General features: G+C 43.5%; 2 protein-coding genes across 2 annotated transcripts in view; both read right to left on the bottom strand.

Annotated features, from left to right (window-relative positions):
* The window catches only part of CUL5 (cullin 5), a 32,640-nt gene extending 30,182 nt beyond the window's left edge, over window positions 1-2,458 (bottom strand). Inside the window, exon 1 of the mRNA XM_087721180.1 lies at window positions 2,113-2,458. Within this exon, the coding sequence (XP_087577306.1) occupies window positions 2,113-2,136 (24 nt within the window). The 5' untranslated portion in view covers window positions 2,137-2,458. The remainder of the gene's footprint in view (window positions 1-2,112) is intronic.
* A 6,640-nt stretch (window positions 2,459-9,098) lies between these two features.
* Window positions 9,099-15,800, bottom strand: RAB39A (RAB39A, member RAS oncogene family). Its single transcript, XM_014060397.2, has 2 exons — window positions 15,261-15,800; window positions 9,099-10,916 (listed from the first exon to the last, which is right to left on the bottom strand). Exons 1-2 carry the CDS (start codon window positions 15,590-15,592, stop codon window positions 10,490-10,492), a joined length of 759 nt encoding a protein of 252 aa, XP_013915872.1. The 5' UTR covers window positions 15,593-15,800; the 3' UTR covers window positions 9,099-10,489.
* Between the last annotated feature and the right edge of the window lie 5,165 nt (window positions 15,801-20,965).

The following is a 20,965-nucleotide window of genomic DNA, read 5'->3' as shown; positions in this document are numbered from 1 at the left end:
TAAATCATGTCAAAAGAAAGTTGTTCTAAAACCATGGTTAATAAGTCAGGCCCAACGTGATGTGTGAATTTTAATACATCTATGGAGAACCATAATTCATGTTGCTTTCATTCTTGTATAAGCGTAAGAATCTGTGGTTTAGGATCCTTCTACCAGCTGGATAAGTGCCAAGAATGGTATTAATTTCATTTTGCACACATTTACATTTTAATAGTTTTATTAAGCAAGCCAGGACTAAGACACTCGGAAACCTAGAAGCAGCAACTATGGGTAGGCTTCTATTTCCATATAATTTGAAATATTATGAAGATAAATTCTCAAAATCCATGTGGTTCTCCTCCCACCAGATTAGAAGCCAGAACCATGCAATATTTACACAGATGGCCAAGCTGCATAACGTTGGCATCTCCAAGCACATCCATTCTATTCATAAACACTAGAAATTTTGAGAAGCTAATGCATTTCACAAAGATTCATCATGCATCAGATTAGATTTATAAGAATAGTTACAAGAATATGAACAGGACAATAATACAATAAGAGCCATATGAATGTATGCTGTTTATTTTCTTATTCTTCTACACATCTAAAAGCAATCTTTTAGATCCTTCTTTATGTCCTGCCTCAAGAGAATCTAGAAATATATTTATTGAGAGTAAAGTTAGAGAGATTTCTGGTGCAGATATTTTTTGTTATTTTTTGAACATAGTTGAAATGTTTCCCATCTCTCCAATATGCTTCAGTTATTTTAACGTGTTTGTATATTGTGTGCAATGATTGACAGTAATCTACTTCCATTAACCAAACCTTTCTTGCTCATAATATTTGAATAATTTATTTCATAAAAATAGGCATATTACATATATGCAAAATAAAAATGTATATGAACTAAATGTTTTATAATAACTAGTAATAGACAAAATTACATTATGCTTCTATTTATTCTGTTCTACTTTATGCTACTACTTGTTTCATCTAGCTCAGATTAGTCTTGAATTCTCTGAACAGTTCACACAATACTGTAAGGTTAAAATTTGGTGGGCTAGTTTATGGCTCAGTCTGCATTAAATTTTAGAGCTAGAGACAGTCACTCTCCCTCCTTAGCCCAACCCACTTGGCAGAGTTGTGGTGAAAACAGGAGGCATGATGAGTTTTAGCTATGTATCCTATCTATCCCTATCTATGTATCCATCTTTCTCTCTCTCCTATCTCTCATCTATTCTATATCTATCTATCTATCTATCTATCTACCTACCTACCTACCTACCTACCTACCTACCTACCTACCTACCTACCTATCACTATCTAAACTATCTCTATTCTATATCTATGTACCTATCTACCTACCTATCACTATCTAAACTATCTCTATTCTATATCTATGTACCTATCTACTCCACTTCTATCTAATCTATCACTATCTAATCTACCTACCTACCTATCTATCATAAAAGACTAATAATAATCTAGACTAATTATCTAGACTAACAAGAGTAATAATAACAGCACTCGCATCCACAAACCATTATTACAGGGGTTGAGCATAGACCACAAACACACCAAGTGACATTCCAACAGGCTAATTTGCTTTATTATTAAGAGGTACCACAACCCCCACCACCCCAGACATCTTAGATGGTTTATATGGTGATGTAACCGAGTCCATTCAGGCAATAATCTCGGGTTTAGCGCGTTGACATGAACCCAGCCCCTCACTCTCTTTCTACACCCGCACGGGGTCAGATCAGACCTCTTAGGTCGGGGTTCCTCTTCTCCGGACAAGGTTGGCTTTAAAAAAAGGGTGGGGGGCTCCGCTCTTTTTAGCCAACCGTGGCTCCTGGCTTGAGGTTGTTGAGGTGAACCACGAAGGTTGCTCACTTCACGGGACGGCGGGAAGTTAAAGCCTAGTGCGGGTCACGCATATACAACACCTTCCCCCTCGCTGCCCGTCCTTCCAGCCCCACTGATTAGGACTCCCTCGGCCACTCCTCCCTTTCCTGACGGCCCTCCCTCCCCTTTCCTCTCCTCAGCTCCTTCAGAGCCGGGGCCGGAGCTAGTGGCCGGACGGGCCGAGCGGCGCGAAGGGGTGCCCGCCTCGCTCCCTCTTCTCACCTTTAAGAGATTAGACGTCGCCATGTTCTTCCCCCCCAACCCACGCGCGCTCCGGGCCTTCCCGAGCCAGCAGCTCCGGCGCCCTCCCCGCTCTTCGGGGCCGGCCTTCGGGCTTTAGCCGGTCTCCGGTTTACATGGTCTCGGACGGGCCGCGGGCGGGAGAGGGAGCGAGCGAGCGGCCAGGCGAGGTTCGACTCTCGGCTTTGACGGCTTGCTCGGCGGCGGAGCGGCCTCCCGGGCTTTCCTGCGGGCCGCGGTTCTCAGCGCCTCATGGCGACGGCGGCCCCGCGGGAGTCCGGGGTCTGGCGGCTGGAATAGCGGCGGCGGCAGCGGCGTTCCGGCTCCTCGCGAGGGGCCGGCCAAGCCCGCATGATGCGGTGCCGAGGAGAGGCAAGTCCAAATCCGGAGGAGAGAGAGCGCTGCGGCTCGGGCGCCATAGCGCCACCTACCGAGCGGAGGCCATTCTTCCCTTTCTTGGGAGGAACCAGGGGAGAAAGGTCGGCAGCGCTCGGTTGGTTTGGATCAGTGATGAAATTCATTTTTTTTTTACTATCGGTTATGTGGGCGTGGCTTGGTGGGCGTGGCAGGGGAAGGATGCTGCAAAATCCTCATTCCCTCCCCGCTCCTGGGGGAAGGATACTGCAAAATCCCCATTCCCTCCCCACTCCTGGGGGAAGGATACTGCAAAATCCCCATTCCCTCCCCACTTCAGGGGAAGGATACTGCAAAATCTCCATTTTTTCCCCACTCCTGGGGGAAGGATATTGCAAAATCCTCCTTCCCACCCCACTCCTGGGGGAAGGATACTGCAAAATCCCCATTCCCTCCCTACTCCAGGGGGAAGGGTACTGCAAAATCTCCATTGCCTCCCCACTCCTGGGGGCCAGCCGAAGGTGGCATTTGCGGGTTCTCCTCAAAATTTTGGCTTCTGCTTCTCCAGAACCTGTCAGGATCTGCTGAATTTCACCCTTGGTTTGGATGGTGGGTTTGGATTGGTTTGGCTGTGGGATATGGGATGAAGACATAGATATCCATTTGTAACTTTATAGGAGGTAGAAGAATTACCACACTTAGTATTTTCTTTATTTCACTCTTTCCTTTTCCTTGTCTTATTTCCTTTTACTTTCTTGGCACTTTTTAATTCTTTATTACTTTCTGAGTTTAGTTTTTACTGCTGTATTTAAAATTGTCAATAAAATGTATGTATAAACTGATGCTTCCTAGAGCTATCTTTTATTGCCAGTCTGCAAACTTTTTGGATTCTCACCGCCGATTCTCCCTTCGGTCTTGTCTGATTCTCAGAGACTGCCTTGCAAGTCCTTGCACTTCTCTTGGCAAGTAATCACAGAGCTGAGGTGGTGCAGTGGTTAGCATGCAGTACTGCAGGCTACTTCAGCTGACTGGTAGCTGCAGCTCGGCAGTTCAAATCTCACCAGCTCAAGGTTGACTCAGCCTTCCATCCTTCTGAGGTTAGTAAAATGAGGATTGTTGGGGGCCAGATGCTGACTCTGTAAACCACTTAGAGAGGGCTGTAAAAGCGCTATGAAGCGGTATATAAGTCTAAGTGCTATTGCTATTTCAGAAATGATTTGCCATTGTTCCTGCAAAAAAGCAACTGGCTCGGGCTTTCTATGGCTATCTTGCCAATTTGCAAACCTTTTGGTGAATTACTTGCAACTGCACTAAAGATCAATATTCAGGTAATATTCATAACTAGATTAATAGATTGGCCAATGGAGAAAGACATCTAGGAAACATATAATGTCATTAAGTTGAAAAATCTTCCATTATGAAGATTTGGCCATCTTTATCTGCTCAGTAAAAAATCTTTGTATCCTATTGGTTTGTGCAACAAAAATATGACTGTGTGGCTAATTTATCGGTCCTTATTCCTTTAGGGATTTTTTTCTTGCACAAATATCTGAAAGCAGGTTTATATATTTGATTAAGTTTTTACTCATTATGGAAATATGGTACTTTATTTCCACCACTGTTAAATGAAAAAAAATTGTCTACCTAAGCCAAATGGAGTATAATTATGAATAACACAAGACAATTAAGAAAAACGTTTTGTTTTAAACAGTATTTCTTTCATAGACCTTTAAAGATTCAGAAAGAGAATTTTATTACATTTTATTGTTAATAAGAGTTGCAGAAGAAATATAAAAAATATTTACTAATGTGACACGTTTTTGGTTTCTTTGCCACATGTAATTTCAACAATGTTAAAGCATTGCAATTGGAAAAGAAAAATCCACTGGTGTGGCATGGCATTGCATTATAAGCATTGCAAAGAACAAGATGATATTTATGCTGATTTATGCTTCATCCATCTGACCAATTAACAGAAGCAACCCAAGGTTTGGGACAAGATTGCCTAACCTCATGTTGTCTTGGAAGCTAAGTAGGACTGAACTTGGAAGAAGATCACTGAGAAATCTCAGGGCTAGGATTTGCAGATTGCAGAAGCCAGCTTAGCTTAGGTCATGGTCAAACTCTCCCACAAGAAGACAATAGCAGACTGCTGTCAGCTTGCCACAGAAACAACATCGATGTGTTGGTGTCGGGACCAGGAATTGAAATTCATTCCATTTCCTGGAGATGTTTGAGACTGAATTTGATGCTTTCTCCATGCATACAGGTGAAACTCGAAAAATTACAATATCGTGCAAAAGTTCATTTACTTAAAAGGTGAAACTAATATGAGATAGACTCATTACATGCAAAGCAAGATAGTTCAAGCCGTGATTTGTCATAATTGTGATGATTATGGCTTACAGCTCATGAGTCCCCCCAGGGAAAAGGGCGGCCTATAAATAAATTTAAGAAGAAGAAAAAAAAGAAAATCCCAAATCCACAATCTCAGAAAATTAGAATATTGTGAAAAGGTGCAATATTCTAGGCTCAAAGTGTCCCACTCTAATCGGCTAATTAAGCCATAACACCTGCAAAGGGTTCCTGAGCCTTTAAATGGTCTCTCAGTCTGGTTCAGCAGGAATCACAATCATGGGAAAGACTGCTGACCTGACAGTTGTGCAGAAAACCATCATTGACATCCTCCATAAGGAGGGAAAGCCTCAAAAGGTTGCAAAAGAAGTTGGATGTTCCCAAAGTGCTGTAGCAAAGCACATTAATAGAAAGTTATGTGGAAGGGGAATGTGTGGAAGAAAAAGGTGCACAAGCAGCAGGGATGACCGCAGCCTGGAGAGGATTGTCAGGAAAAGGCCATGTCCAGGATCCGTCTGTGTGTGGTGGCTCTTGATGCACTGACTCCAGCCTCAGTCCACTCCTTGTGAAAGTCCCCAACACTGCTCGGTTGCTGGGTGGCTGGGTGTGGCCATAGTGGGTGTGGGCTAGGCAGCCTCCTGCACCATGGTGGCGGGGGGGGGGTTCTCCTTCCCCAGGCTCCGGAGCCTTTCCTCCAGCCTCTGGGAGACCGAAAACTGCTTCCCCCAGGCTCTGCAGGCCCAAAATGGGCCCGTTTCCGGCCTTCCGTAATTTCTGGGAGGCCAGTTTTTCCCTCTTCCTGAGTCTCCCTGTGGGCCCTGCACTTACCTTGCATCCAAAACGGGCCGTGTGGAGACTCCTGGGAGGGGTGGTGTGGGCGGGATCAGCCAGGAATGGTATTTGGTGGTTCTCCGTCCCTTTAACAGCCCACCCCTGTATCTGGAGGATAATTTGTTTTGGTAGCCTGCATTATAATCAGCATTCTGGGGGGAGAAAGAATTTGGAGACGCATGGACCTTCTTTAGGCCTACATGTTTCATGTGTTAGTTGAAAAACATTTAAACGTGTGGGATTAGTAAGGTGGAGTGCAGCAGGGGGCAATCTTGGTTGAGGGGATTTCTCCATTATTCCATCACTAATCAATTATTTTCATTTATTACTATTATAGTGCCTGGGGTCAAGCTACCTCTTTGCGGTTAAGAAAATGGATTATGTTAGATCTCAAAAGGAAAGGCGTTCCACAGGGCAGGGGTTATTATGGAAAACATAAGCTTCCTGGCTCTCACTAGATGTCAACATTTAATGCAAGGATCATAACATTAAATTCCCTCCAAATCTTGGTTGGCACTCCAAAGCTTTTATTTCAGATTGTCTAGAGCAGGAGTGTCCAACTTTAAGACTTGTGGACTTCAAGTTCCCAGAATTCCCCAGACAGCTGTGGGAAGCCACCCCTCCCAGAAGGAAATGTTTTAGGAAATATTAAAAAGGCAGAATATTATATTCCCCCTAAAAGAGAAATGGAAATCTCAAAGGAGACAGAAACTCAGAGCTTCAGCTCCCTGCCCCCAACAGACATTTGGAGCCGAGGTGGCGCAGTGGTTAGGGTGCAGTACTGCAGGCCACTTCAGCTGGCTGTTATCTGCAATTTGGCGGTTCAAATCTCACCGGCTCAGGGTTGACTCAGCCTTCCATCCTTCCGAGGTGGGTGAAATGAGGACCCAGACTGTGGGGGCGATATGCTGACTCTGTAAACCGCTTAGAGAGGGCTGAAAGACCTATGAAGCGGTATATAAGTCTAACTGCTATTGCTATTGCTATTGGTGCCCATTAAGAAAGACTGGGCCAACCTAGCTACAAGACCAAAGACCTTCAGCTCCAGGATGATGGGATTAAGACATGTCCCTCCAGGACAGCCATTAATCCACAATAGGAATTGCCCAACACCCTTTCAAAACACAAACCTCTTCATTACATCATCACCCTCCAGGGCTTCAACCAAACCTGGGAGCTCAGACAAACATGGCCCATAGGAATCTGATAACAGCCAATAGAATACATGTTCTTGCAAAGGAACAGTAAGCTCAAGTTCAAAGCATAAGAGAAGGTAAAAATGCCCCTCCTTCTGAACTCCATGTGGTCAGCTACCCAGAGTCACACGTGCTTGGTGGTTCTGCTTCATCAATAAATGGACCCTCTTTCCAATCAGCCTCCATCCTCCATTTTGTCTCCAGTGCCTTTCTCCTGGCTTGGAACTGAGCCAGATGGATATTTCTTCTAACACAGCCATATTGACATCTACAAGTCTTAAAAAGTTGCCAAAGTTGGACACCAACACTGGGCTGTGGCCCACTACTGTGCCATAAGCTGTTTAGACTTTAGTCACTGAACTTGCGGGTGAGCGGACACATGTGCATCCCCACCAGAGGTGGTATTCTGCCAGTTCGTCCTTGTTTGGCCAGTGGTGGGTTCCGGGTGGTACGGCCTAGTATGGCCATACCGGTAGTAGCAGGGAGAAGCACCTGCGTGACCTCCTCTGAGCAGCTAGGTGTCACAGGGCAGTGGCATGCCCATCTAGGATGCCTGGCCCCGTGCACAGCATACCAGTTGTGACATGATTCGGAACCCACCACTGCGTTCGGCCGAACCAGTAGTGGCGGCGGCGGGAAGCTCCGCCCACCTGCCCAGACGTCATCATGAACATTATGTGCATGTGCAAAAGGTTCTATGCATGCATAGAAGCGCCACACACGAGCGAAGCAAGCACACACACACATGCGCTCCTGTTTCTGAACCGGTAGCGAGTGTAAGCAAATTTACCACTTTTACATTGTCCTTCCTTCTCCTCCTCCACTTCTGCTGCAATTATTTATTTACTTCCTTTATTTATTAAACATATATGCCACCCGTCTCACTGTAGCAGCGACTCTGGGTGGTTTACAGCGTAATAAACAGATAATACAAAAGAATTACAAATCAAGAAACATTAAATGAAGGCTAAAGAACAAATCAAGAGGACAGGTGACATGAGGGTGGGGACCTTCTTTTCACCCTCTCCAGGCACCCCCAGCATTGAGAGTCCCTATCAGGGCCCTCGGTCAGTCAGCAGAATCAGGTTACAAAGCTCTTCTGAAAGGTCCAAGTGTGGGGCTGATCGATGGGACAATATTCCAAAGGGTGGGGGGCCCACAATCAAAAAGGCTCTCTCCTCTTAGACCCTGCCAGCCAAAATTGTTTGGCAGACAGGGTCTGAAGAAAGGTTTCCTGCCTAGGCAGGGGGTTGGACTAGAAGACCTCCAAGGTCCCTTCCAACTCTGCTATTGTATTGTAAGTCTCAAAGGTGCTTTTTTTTCTTCAAAAGCCAAGGGCTGGGGTTTTTTTTTTCTCTCTTCAAGAAGAAAACATTTCACTTCTCATCAAAAGAAGCTTCATCAGTTCTAACAAGAGAGGGATGTTTTGCTTCTCTGCTGAGAACCAAATCATTTTCTTCTTCTTCCTCAAGGAAAACAACAACAACAACAACAGGACAGTTGCCTTTTGAAGAAAAAAAGCACCTGGATGACTGAGAATCTCCACAGATCTGAAGGTTTCTTCAGTTGGAATGAGGGGTGGGCTGCTACAGGTTCGTCCGGGCTCAAGAGAACCTGTAGCTAAAGTTATGGTCAGTTTGGAGAACCTTCAAATCCCACACCTGGCTGGCCCTGCCCACCTCACCCCTCCCAGGAGTCTCCACAGGGCCCATTTTGGTAAGTGCAGGGTCTATGTGGAGGCTTGGGGAGGGGCAAAAACAGGTCTCCCGGAAGTTCCGGAAGGCCTCCAGAGCCCGGGGGAGGAGTTTTCGCCCTCCCTGAGGCTCGAGAAAAGCCGAGTAGGCCATGCCCACCATGGCCATGTCCACCCAGCAGACAACCTGTTGCTGAAATTTTTGAAGCCCACCCCTGGTTGGAATGAGTTGAACAAACCAATCCCATTGAGATGAAATGGGTCCTGAATTAATTATGCTGCTACTATATAGTTTGGAGTTGGAGTTTGGAGTTTATTCGATTTGTAGGCCGCCCTATTCCCCGAAAGGACTCAGGGCGGCTGAACAAAAGCCAAGGGAGGGGAAATTACAAAAAGTAAGACAAAAACAATCGGACAATACAAACAATTTAAAAGCACAACAGACACAGCAAATTCGAGTAGGGGGGGGGGGACTCAACCCCAGGCTTGCTGGGACAGCCAGGTCTTCACGGCCGTCCGGAAGGCCCGAAGGGTGGAGAGGGTCCGAATCTCCACGGGGAGCTCGTTCCAAAGGGCCGGGGCAGCCACAGAGAAGGCCCTCCTCCAAGTAGTCACCAGCCGACATTGGCCGGCAGATGGAATACGGAGGAGGCCTAATCTGTGGGATCGAATGGGTCTGTGGGAGGTAATCGGCAGAAGGCGGTCTCTATAGGCATCCCACCATTATTTCCCAGAATAATCTTCAGAGGGATCTTTAATTTGGGAGTGAGATTTTACTTTCTTCCAACTCGGTAACCCCATCGAAATGGTTAAAAGTTGGAAAGACATTGGGTGTGAGATACTTCTCACAATTGGAGGAAGAATGAGTGTAAGAGCATAAGTGAATGTCTATGGAGATTCTCAGTCATCCAAGTCATAGTTGTCCCAAAGGTGCTTTTTCAGGAGGGAACTGGACTTTCTTCTTTTTTTCTTTTGAAGTTTTGCTTCTCATCCAAGAAGCTTCTTCAGCTCTGACAGGATAATGGGAAATGGAAGGATTTATATTCCTCGCAGACAGCTGGTCATTTACATCCTTTTAGAGGGTCATTGAAGCCCTTGGAAGTTTATCTGTGTCCTCAGGGTCATCTGAGTAGTACTATCCCCATATCCTGACAGAGCTGAAGAAGCTTCTTGGATGAGAAGCAAAATGTCTTCAAAAAAATAAATCAAGAAAGTCCAGTTGCCTCCTGAAAAAGCACCTTTGGGACAGTACAAGTGAACGTGAATAAATTAGTGTATCTCGCACCAATTTCACTAGGTGTTTAAGTGCTTTCTGTCCCAAAAAGATTGTCCCCTCCTGGACTGGAGCTTCTTTTGTGAAAAGTTAACCACAGATAAAGGAATGGGTACCCCTGAGGTCCACAGTGAGAAAAATATGGAGAATTCATGTGATTTATACATCTTATTTCATGCACATGGTGGTTGTGAAGGACACGTGATGATGGCCATGCTTTACTTTTCTTGACAATATTCATAGTTACAACATATGGGGGAAAAAACCTGTTAGCAACAAATGATAAATAAACCTGAGTCGGCCTTGTAGAAAATAGTTATATACGTCTTTCAAAAAGTTGCAAAAGATGAAAACGAAATAATTTTTCCTTTCTTTAAAATAAAAACCTGCACTTTTGCTTCCACCGACTTGGCTGACTCCCATAATTAACGATTAGAAGCTTGCTTTGCTTTTTAAGCAAACGCTGTTGATTCTTTATGATCCTTATAGAATCCTGCAAGCCACACGTAAGTAAGTATTTTAGGAGCTGTAAGCATCTCAGAAGCCACAGATCACTTATTTCTGATCTAACGCATCTTTTAAAATGATCTTTTGCAAACGGTTGCCTTATTTCTCCAACCCTTCGTTAAGTTGTATGGCATGCAAAAAAATTTTTTTTTAGCAAGGGCATTGTTCTCCTAGTGAGGTAGCTTCCTCTGAGGAATGTACAACATTTGGAACAAAGCCACTCTTCACCCCTTCCCATCCATCCTGTATTGAAATCTCTCCTTTTTTCACAAGTTCGTATATGTCCTTGGTGAGGATAGTGAATGATTCTTCAACGTTTGTGGCTTCCTTGGCAGATGTTTCTATGTATTTCATGCTACAGGCAGATGCTAATTCTTCAGCTTCCTCTCTTGTAACCTGGCGATCTGATTCCAAGTCGCATTTGTGTCCCACCAAGATAAAGATAATCTGGAAAGGCTGAACGTGCATTTTTGCTTCATCCAACCAATCATATATATGTTCAAAAGAGGACCTGTTTGTGATATCAAACACCAGCAAGCCGCCAACTGAATTCCGGTAATAGGAACGGGTGATTGACCTGTAAAATTAAAAGGGAAAGACAAGCTCAGCAAGAATATTACACTTTTTAATTGTGTACATTTCAAAAACAATGGAGGGGGGGGGAATGAAAATGAGTATCTGCAGGATCATGTTGCTTTTTTCAAAATAATAAACACATACAGTATTTTTCGGAGTATAAGACGCACCTTTTTCCCTCAAAAAAAAAAAGGCTGAAAATCTGGGTGCGTCTTATGCACTGAATACAGCATTTTTTGCCTCCCGAAACCCCGCCCCTTCACCAAAATGACCATGCAGAGTCTGTAGGAGTGCTCCTGGGGGCTGGGGAGGGCAGAAATGAGTGAAAATCAGGCCGATTTTCAGGTTATGCATGCAATTTTTTTGACGAAAAACAGGCTTGTTTTTGCAAAAAACGGACCAGTTTTTGCTCGCTTTTGGGGGGACACCATGAGCACTCTACAAGCCCCCTAAAGGCTATTTATGCCTTTGGGGGGAGGAAACTGGGCCCATTTTTGCAAAAAAAATGGGCCATTTTGGGGAGATTTGCAGAGTGCAAAAACTTTTTTTTTAAAAAATTGCCTCTTCAAAACCTTGGTGCCTCTTATACTCCGTTGCATCTTATATTCTGAAAAATACGGTACAAGTGCCAAGTTTGACCTTGAATTATATCAGTGCTGAAATGATGTGCAATATCGCCACACTCATACCTTCTATGGATGCCAGTAGAGTTGGATAGAATTAAAGTGAAAACAGACGATTCTGTTGTCTTGTCCAGCTTACTCTCTTGTGCAAAGGTAAATCAGGGTATCAATGCCAGCTATTCTGGGCAACTAATCCCCATTACATTGTTAAATTATCTACTAAGACTGTATTACTATTATTCTTCTTTTCCTTCCTAGTACCTATCTCTTTCCACTTATGACCATGTTGCTTGTATCTTTACAATTTATATTGTTTTATTTGTTTCCTAGTATGATTTGACTGCTTATTAGTAACCTATGACTATCACTAAGTGTTGTATCTTATGATTCTTGATGAATGTATTCTATTTTATTTTTCTTTATGTACACCAAGAACATATGCACAAAAGAGCTTGTGTGTCCAATCACACTTGGCCAATAAATAATTCTATTCTATTCTATTCTATTCTATGTCTCCAGATCATATGTGATGCTGGAATAAATAAACCAGCCTCTAAGAAAAAAATAGCCTTTTGGATAGATACTTCCAGTGTAGCCTCCTGTCAAATTTCACAACTTCTCCATGCAAATATCAAATAAAAATGTATTAGACTCAGAATATCCATTACATCTCAGGCTCCTTACTCCCACTTCTACCCCAGTTTTTTAAAAAGTAGTTTTAATATTTTTTTAAAAATACTAACAAGATGCAAAGCAAAGCACAGCCTAAACCATGATGTTCATTTCCAGTGGTACTTCTAACTTCAGGATATATACACTGGAGGCATTATTAGAAAATACTAGCGATGATTTGAAGTTACAATGGCTCTGAAAAAAAATGACTTATAATCACTCCTCCCACTTAGGACCATAGCAGCTTTCCCCACAGTCACATGATCAAAATCCAGGCACTTGGCATAATTAGCATGTACTTAAAATGGTTGCACTCTCTTGTGAACATCTGAATGCCGTTTGCAACCAGCCTCAGACAAATAAAGGAAAGTCAATGGGGCGGGGAGCCAGGTTTGCTTAATGACCATGTGATTCATTTAACAACTGCTATGATTTGCTTAGCAACCATGAGTCATAAAATATCTCACTTAAAAACTGCCTTACTTAGCAGTGGAAATTCTGGTCCTAGTGTCAGTGGCGCAGTGGTTAGAGTGCAGTACTCTAGGCTACTTCTGCTGCCTGCCGACTGCCTGCTATTTGGCAGTTCGAATCTCACCAGGCTCAAGGTTGACTCAACCTTCCATCCTTCTGAGGTGGATAAAAGGAGGACCCAGATTGTTGGGGGGAAATATGCTGATTCTGTAAACTGCTTAGAGAGGGCTGTAAAGCAGTATATAAGTCTAAGTGCTATTGCTATAAGTTGAGGACTCCTGAAGTGTATATGTCAAGGAAGGGAAATGAAAATGGACTTGTGGACCTGTGAATGGCTGATCACAATGGCTTAATGATGAGCAAAATATTCTTTAGATGTAATCAAATGCATTTTTTTCTCACTAGTGCTTCGCACATCCCAGATGATGGATGGCCTATGATTTGTTCATAGGTCTGGCCCCATAAAACTTTGTTTTTGTTTTTAAAAAAGAAGTCAGAACCTTTCCAGCTTTGTTTCAGTCTGTTACTATTCTACAGCTATATTTTTATTACTGCACTATTGTTCTGATTTGGTGCCTAGTACTATTCATCTGCATTAAAAAAAAACATTTTCAAATGCTTTTAGCCTTTGTTAGCCACCCAAATAGCAACAAAGGTGTAATTTCCAAAACAAACAGAAGCACCTGGATAGAAGCTGGCCTTTCCCAGGAACTGAGAAACTAACCCACGAGCCTAATTCAGCTTACGTATCATCTGTCTCTCCAGACCACCCTCTCTCTTTGTCAGCAAGAATGAGAGGTGTACATATTATTAACTAAATAATAAAATAATTATTAATTATTTTCCTGGGCTCCAAGATCACAGCAGATGAGGGACTGCAGCCAAGAAATTAAAGGACACTTGCTCTTGGGGAGGAAAGCTATGGCAAATCTAGACAGCATACTAAAAGGCAGAGACATCACCTGCAAAAGCAAAAAGTGTGTATAGCCAAGGCTATGGCTTTCCCAGTTGCAATGTATGGCAAAGTTGGACCATAAGGAAGGCTGAGTGCCAAAGAATTGAGGCCTTTGAACTATGGTGCTGGAGAAGATTCCTGCAAGTCCCTTGGACTGCAAGGCGATCAAACTAGTCAGTCCTAGAAGAGATCAACCCTGACTGCTCTTTAGAAGGCCAGATCCTGAAGATGAAACTCAAATACTTTGGCCACCTAATAAAAAGGAAGAACTCACTGGAGAAGAGCCTCATGCTGGGAAAGATTGAGGGCAAAAAAAGAAGGGGATGACAGAGAATGAGGTGGCTGGATGGAGTCACTGAAGCAGTAAGTGTGAGATTAAATGGACTCCAGAGGATGGTAGAGGACAGGAAGGCTTAGAGGAACATTGTCCATGGGGTCACAATGGGTCAGACAGGGCTTTACAACTAACAATAACAATAGATTCTAATTTCACAAACAGCAATTTCAGTTAACTGGGGTGTAATGTATTGCGTGAAGTAAATATGAATCAGCCAGACAGGTGTATCTTGTTGATTTCCTGTTTCTAGAAAATCCAGCTCCAAGCTGCCAGCTGGACCACAGCTCTAAGCGGTGATGATGTCATCATGCCACAGGGAGTACAAATTACATAACTGATGTCATGTGTGACCTCATCCCTCCACTGCAGATGCTCAGTTCCAGTTGGGTTTTGCAACCAACTAGTGTCCAGAGTTAAGATTGCCTCTGAGCATTATACAACTATAGCGAATACAACTAATAGCGACTGCCTTATCCTTGGCTAATCCATCGATTTCAAAGCTGTGTCAGCAAATGCCTACCAACATTTCCCATGGCATGGAATGTCTCACGGATGAATCGCTTGGATGCTTCCCATTGTCCGATTGGAGTTTCTTCAGTTCCGAATGATCAAAGAGGGACCAGAGCAAAAAACAAGGCTTGCTTGTTTAATTATAACTTTTGGGGGGCAGCTGAGGCTTTGGAGGTGCGGGTGGCAAAAATCATTTGACCAAGGATACAGGCTGCCCACAAAGCACACCTTCATTTCAGAAGCTACCCAAATCTACCAAGCACAGAAAGTGTTTTGTTTCCTTTAAAAAGATTTTTTTTTGCTCCAAAGCACTTCCCCTTGCCTCTCCCACACACCCCTTACACGCTCTTACACTCACACAAGCACAGAGTTCGGGTATCACGCGAAACCCACAAATTATATATCCCTTTGACGGGGAGTTAATTTCCCCCATTCTAGAGGCTCAGATAAGGGCCCGCATATAAAGTGAGTAAAAAGTTAGCCCGCAAGCACACTTGTGAAGGAACGCGCGCGCGCGCACATCCACATAGACCCGCGCGCGCGCGCACACACATATACAGAGACGCAAGCGGCAAAAGTGGGCGTGGCTAGGGAGTGGCACTCTGCACATCCTCAGACGCTCCAGAGGATGCGGAATCCGTTTTACTATTTCTCCGGACTCAGTTTTTTGGGGGGAGAAGCAGAGAGAAAGAGTGAGAAAAGGAGATTTTGGAAGGCGATGCCAGCAAAAGCGAGGCGGGAAAGCGAAGCAGCGCCCGGGGCCAACGTCGGCTGTACCTGAACCTCTCCTGGCCCGCCGTGTCCCAGAGCTGCAGCTTGATCCTCTTGCCCGGCTCGATCTCCACCAGGCGGGAGAAGAAATCCACTCCGACGGTGGGATCGCAGTGCATCGGGCCCGGGAAACGGCCTTCGGTGAAGCGATGCAAGAGGCAAGACTTGCCCACCGTGGAATCGCCCAGCACGATCAGGCGGAACTGGTAGATCCAGATGGCCGCGTCCATGGCGGTCTCCCCGCTGCCGTCCGCCTGCTGGCCGCTCCCCTTGGCCTGGTCGGGGCGCCTTCTCGGGCGGTGCCTGCACCGAGCTCCCACGGCCCCTATCCCAGGCATTGGCGCAGCAGGAAGGAAGGGAGGAAGGGAGGTGCCTTTTGATCTGGCGGGAGGACTCGACCCGAAAAGACGGAGATCCCCCCGGGGCTGTCAGCCGAAAGTCGCCGGGGGATCGATAGGGCTGGAGACCCTCACTCCCTCTCTCTCCCTTTGGTCCGCCGTCCCGCTCGCCCGCCTTGCCACGCTGCTTCTCGCTCGGCGCTTCTTTGTTCCTGTACGCTGCGAGTGGCGAGGTGGAAGGCTGGGGGCAGCGGTGGGAGGGGGCTGGGTTCGCCCTTCCAATTTTCGGTCCCTGGTGGGTTGCGGGAGGGGAGGGGGAAGGCGGGGCTTGTCCAGAGCCTTTATTCTTGAGATGAGAGAGGGAGAGAAGGAAAGAAAGAAAAGGGAAAGAGAAAAAAGGAAAGAGAAATAATAGAAAGAAAGAAAAGGAGAAGAAAGAGAAAGTAAAGAAAGAAGAAAGAGAAAGAAGAGAGAGAAAGAAAGAAGAGAGAGAGAGAGAGAGAGATAAAGGGAAACTGTTCATTCTTGGCTGATAGGTGGGTCTATGCCATGGAATCAACCTTTGTGAGATGGGAGTTAGCAGACCTTAGTCTCTTCTTCTTCTTCTTCTTCTTCTTCTTCTTCTTCTTCTTCTTCTTCTTCTTCTTCTTCTTCTTCTTCTTCTTCTTCTCCTTCTCCTTCTCCTTCTCCTCCTCCTCCTCCTCCTCCTCCTGTTTTGATCTGTGCTTGTGTTTTCCATTAGCCAGAAGAAGGCACTCTGCATATGTTCAGACATATGTTACTCCAGCAATAAAAGAAAACCCAGCCTCTATTAAACACATTGCATTCAGCATAATTAAATCCACATTGTCTATGTTCCAATAATGAATACAAGTCTATTTTTTTCTGCCCTGATTCATCTCCTTGCCCATTGCATCACAAGTTGAACAGTTCTTTTTTTGTCACCATGCAATGGATAGTGTGTGTGTGGGGGGGCTAGTGTGGTCCTTTGGCTTTCGCCAGCATACTCTGGCACCCATGCTGCTGTTTTTAAATAGGGAAGAAAGTCGGCTAAGGCAGATGGAGCAGAGGTTAAAGGCAGAGGAGCTATCCATTCAGCACCGTGTTAAAAACTGAATGCATCATCAGCAACAAAACACAACAGCCTGTTTTCTGAGAACAAGTTGGTTGCATGCCTAATACAAATGCTTGTATGTCTCTATGTTGGGGGAATGGGGAGAGAAAGAAACTGCAGCCTTCTGAGAAAACTGGACGTAAAATGCGAATTGGCTTCACATTTTGCAAGCTGGTATCCCCAGCTGCACTTTTGAATTAGCATGCAGTAAGAGAAGCAACATTTCTACATCAAAAGAGGAACAACCATTAGTTGACCACTAAAAAGAAAACTAATCATCATCAGTCACTTGCCTGTATATTTATTGCCTTGGGCTGTGGATCTGAAGCTGCTTTAGGATTTTCAACGGGGGGGGGGGGGGGTTTAAAAGTTATTGAATGTTTTGATTTAAATCAACTCCACTTGGGATTGCATAATACATGTTTGAAAATAAATAATAATACAGAATAAAGAGGGATAGGTTTCATTCTTTAAAAGTTACTCTTTAAGGGAAATGGACAGTTAAGAAGTTTGATATATAGATACCATGTTTCCCCCGAAAATAAGACAGGGTCTTATTTTCTTTTGACCCCGAAATAAGCACTTGATCTTATTTTCAGAGAGGTCTTATTATTTTTGAGGTGCAGTAGGTGGCGAGCATGGTCACCTCATGGCTGCTGCTGTGTTGCAATATTTTTGGGAGGGCTTATTTTCACGGGAGGGCTTATTTTAGCACATGCGCTCAAAAGCCCGATTCGGCTTATTATCTGGGGAGGTCTTATTTTCAGGGAAACAGGGTGTCAAACATACACACACACACACATGCATGCATATATACTCTGTGTGTATGTGTGTGTATATGCATTTGTGTGTATACACACACATATATGTATATGTATATATCTACAAATCAAACCACTCATCTCCCTTATAAAGGATGTTTCAAACAATGAAACATATCCTTCTTTATTCTGTGTTCAATTTTTAATAAATAATATATATTTAATTCAATAAATATTCATATACACACATAATTTACAGACATACATATACACATATATACATATACATACATACATACATACATACATACATACATACATACATACATATGCATATATGTACACACTGCCGAGTTGTGACAGACTCTAGGGGTGGGGATCAACTCCATTTCTTAGCTGAGGGAGTCAGCATTGTTCAAAGATGCTTGGCCAGTATGACTATATACCAAGGTGCATGGAATGCTGTTCATTTTAAAGAAGGATATGTGACTCAGGACTATGGCATTGAGTGAAGCAGGCATGAGCTTAAAAAGTTTTGTGAATCTGAATGGCCCACTTTTGGTTTTGGGAGGCCCAACAAAGGCAATTTTTGATCCCAACATAGCTTTGAATGTCCATAGGTTAGTGTTTGATCCTGATCAAACAGGATCCGTATATTGACGTGTAGTACAATTTGTTGAGGAGACAGCTTGGCTAAAAAAAACAAATGCAAAAGACCAACAGTGTATTCTTATGGCTGTTCGGGTTGCAAACCCCAAATGTCCCAAGCAGAGACCACCAATTCTAGCTAGTGCCCCAGAAGACTTGTCAGAACAGGAAGAGGATCACCACGACCCTCACCACGACCATGCCAAAGGGGGGCTACACCTAGTAGCTCAAGAGACTTGAGGGCATCAACAAGCCGAGCATCTGTGGAGTGGATAGAGTGAGGGCTGGACGGTGTGACCTCTATGATGTCAGCTGAAAGTCCTGTCAGAGGGACAGGGGATGGGGACCCTCTGAGCTCACCAGAATTTTGGGAGAAGAAGGAAGAGGAGATAGAGCAGTCTGAAGAGAGGGAGAAGATTAGAATTGCAGTGTCTAACATTCTAAAACCTGATGTCCCTGCTCACACCAATCTGGCTGACTTTATTGAGCAACGCTTCCCTTCAAGGGACCCGAGATGGAGCCCCTATGACCCCCACCAGTTGACTCTGTCTATGAGTAAACTTTATAGACATGTCTATATAGGTTCCTAAACTTGACTTGAAATAATTCCTTCCTTTTACATGAAGTGTATCTGTGCGTCTATACAGACGGAGAGAGAAAGAAAGAAAGAAAGAGGGGGGGGGGAGATGGACAGAGAGCAAGGGAGAGAGATGGGGGGGAGAGACAGAGACACACAGAGAGAGACAGAGACAGAGAAACAGAGAGAGAGAAAGAGAAAATGTGGGATTTTCACCCATCACAAAACTATGATTTATTTAACCATATTTAAGTAAATAAACTAAAATTGGCTGGGTTTCCATGTCATACAAAGCTTTCAGCTGTCGTTTACAAAACCACACTGACCAGATTAATGCCACCCATTAAGCAAGAACCTTATGGCTTAGCATGATATATTGTGTTAGCTTGGAGTGGGGAAGAAGAGGAGGAAGAGTGGGTATCTATAAATGTTTGCATTATGTCTATGTTATGTACTTAGCATACATTATATAGTTGGCCTTAGTATCCAGATCCAACTTCTGTATAATGGGACTTAGAGACAAGATATTTTTTTCCAGCATGTTATTTTAGTTTTTTTTTTTTAATATGAATCTTACTACGCTTATCAAATAGAAGTCAGAAATTAACCTGTAAATGAAAACACATCAGCTCTTTTTGACTGGCTGCTGATCACAAGTGGCCTCTAGTGGTAGTAAAGAACAGTTCCAGATATAGGAACTGCATGAGTCCGAAAGTTCGGAAGAGTAAATCCCAAGTCCTGGGCACTGACCCAAATTTGATCTCGCAATAAAAATTGTTTTTTTTTATTTTTTAATTATCAGGCAGCGGTTACGTATAAGCTGGGTTGACAAAAATCACAAATGAGGTGATAAACCACCTGGGAAAGCAAAGGGAAATCATCAAAGCCATTAGAAAGCGGAAGTTAGAGTATTTGGACATGTGATGCGACACCCATAAAAAATATGGCATCCTTCACTTAATCCTCCAGGGAAAAACTGAAGGCAAATGCGGTCCAGGCAGAAGAAGAACACCATGGCTTCAAAACCTAAGGGACAGTTTTGGACAAAGCTCAGCAGCATTTTTTCATGTGGCTGTTGACAAAAATAGGATTGCCAACATGATCTTTAATGTCCAATGAGAGATATGGCACAAGAAGAATAAAAATTATGTATAAACCAACACCTTTCTGTTCACAAAGCACCCGTTCCTATTTGTAGCAATAACTGTTAAAACAGCATTAGAAACCCAAAGGATGGTAAGAAAGGAATATGTACTGTATTTTAAAGTATGACGCTTTGTTTGCAGATATGTGCATTTTGCTGTTTTAACTTTATGTATGAATTTTAACTTTGCATAAGTACATTTTATACAAAAACTAAGTCCAGGAAGACTTACCTGTATTTTCTTTGGAGTATAAGACGCACATTTTTCCCTCAAAAAGGGGACTGAAAATCTGGGTGCATCTTATACACTGAATACATCATTTTTTGCCTCCAGAAGCCCCGCCCCCTTCCCCAAAATGGCCATGCATAGCCTTTAGGAGATTTTCAGAGTGCTCCTGGGGGCTGGAGAGGGCAGAAATAAATAAAAAATGGGCTGTTTTTTGCTTAATTTTGCCCCCCCTACCAGCCCCTGGGAACACTCTACAAGCCTCCTAAAGGCAATGCATGCCATTTTTTTGACAAAAAACGGGCCTGTTTTTGTGAAAAATGGGCCATTTTGGGGAGGTCTACAGAGTGCAAAAACTTTTTTTTATTTGCCTCTTCAAAATCTTGGTGCGTCTTATACTCCGAAAAATACGGTATCTTAAAACAAAATGGTGGGAAGACATAGTAGCAAGATTGCCTAATGGGTGAGGTGAGCAGATTTTCAGATTGGTAAAGAGGGAAACCTTTGACCGGGGGGGGGGGGCTTGATTAAAAATTTTATAAGGAGCAACAAAATTTTTCATACAACGCAAAAATAGTATTGTAATATTTTTTTTATTTCAACATAACTACAGTTTACAAATATAAATTGTAACTGTTGCCAAACATCAAAATTTTGATCACGTCACCATGAGGATGCTGCAATTGTTGCTAAGTGTGAAAAATGGTAATCACTTTTTTCAATGCCATTGTAACTTTGGTCACTAAATTAACTGTTTGAAAGTTAAGGCTATTTCAAAGTATTGTGCATAGAATTTTTAAAAATGGTTTATTTCAATTTATTTTGGATAGAATCTTTTTTTAAATAGTCTAAGACAATTTAAAAAAAGAATCCACACAGAATAAAATTATTTTAAAAAATTCT

This window comes from Thamnophis sirtalis, unplaced genomic scaffold (genome assembly GCF_051295495.1).
Source record: "Thamnophis sirtalis isolate CommonGarterSnake01/CBP01778 unplaced genomic scaffold, rThaSir2_p1.2 scaffold_8, whole genome shotgun sequence".
NCBI lineage: Eukaryota > Metazoa > Chordata > Lepidosauria > Squamata > Natricidae > Thamnophis > Thamnophis sirtalis.
Note: the sequence above shows the minus strand (reverse complement) of the source record. Positions and strands in the feature narration are given on the sequence as shown.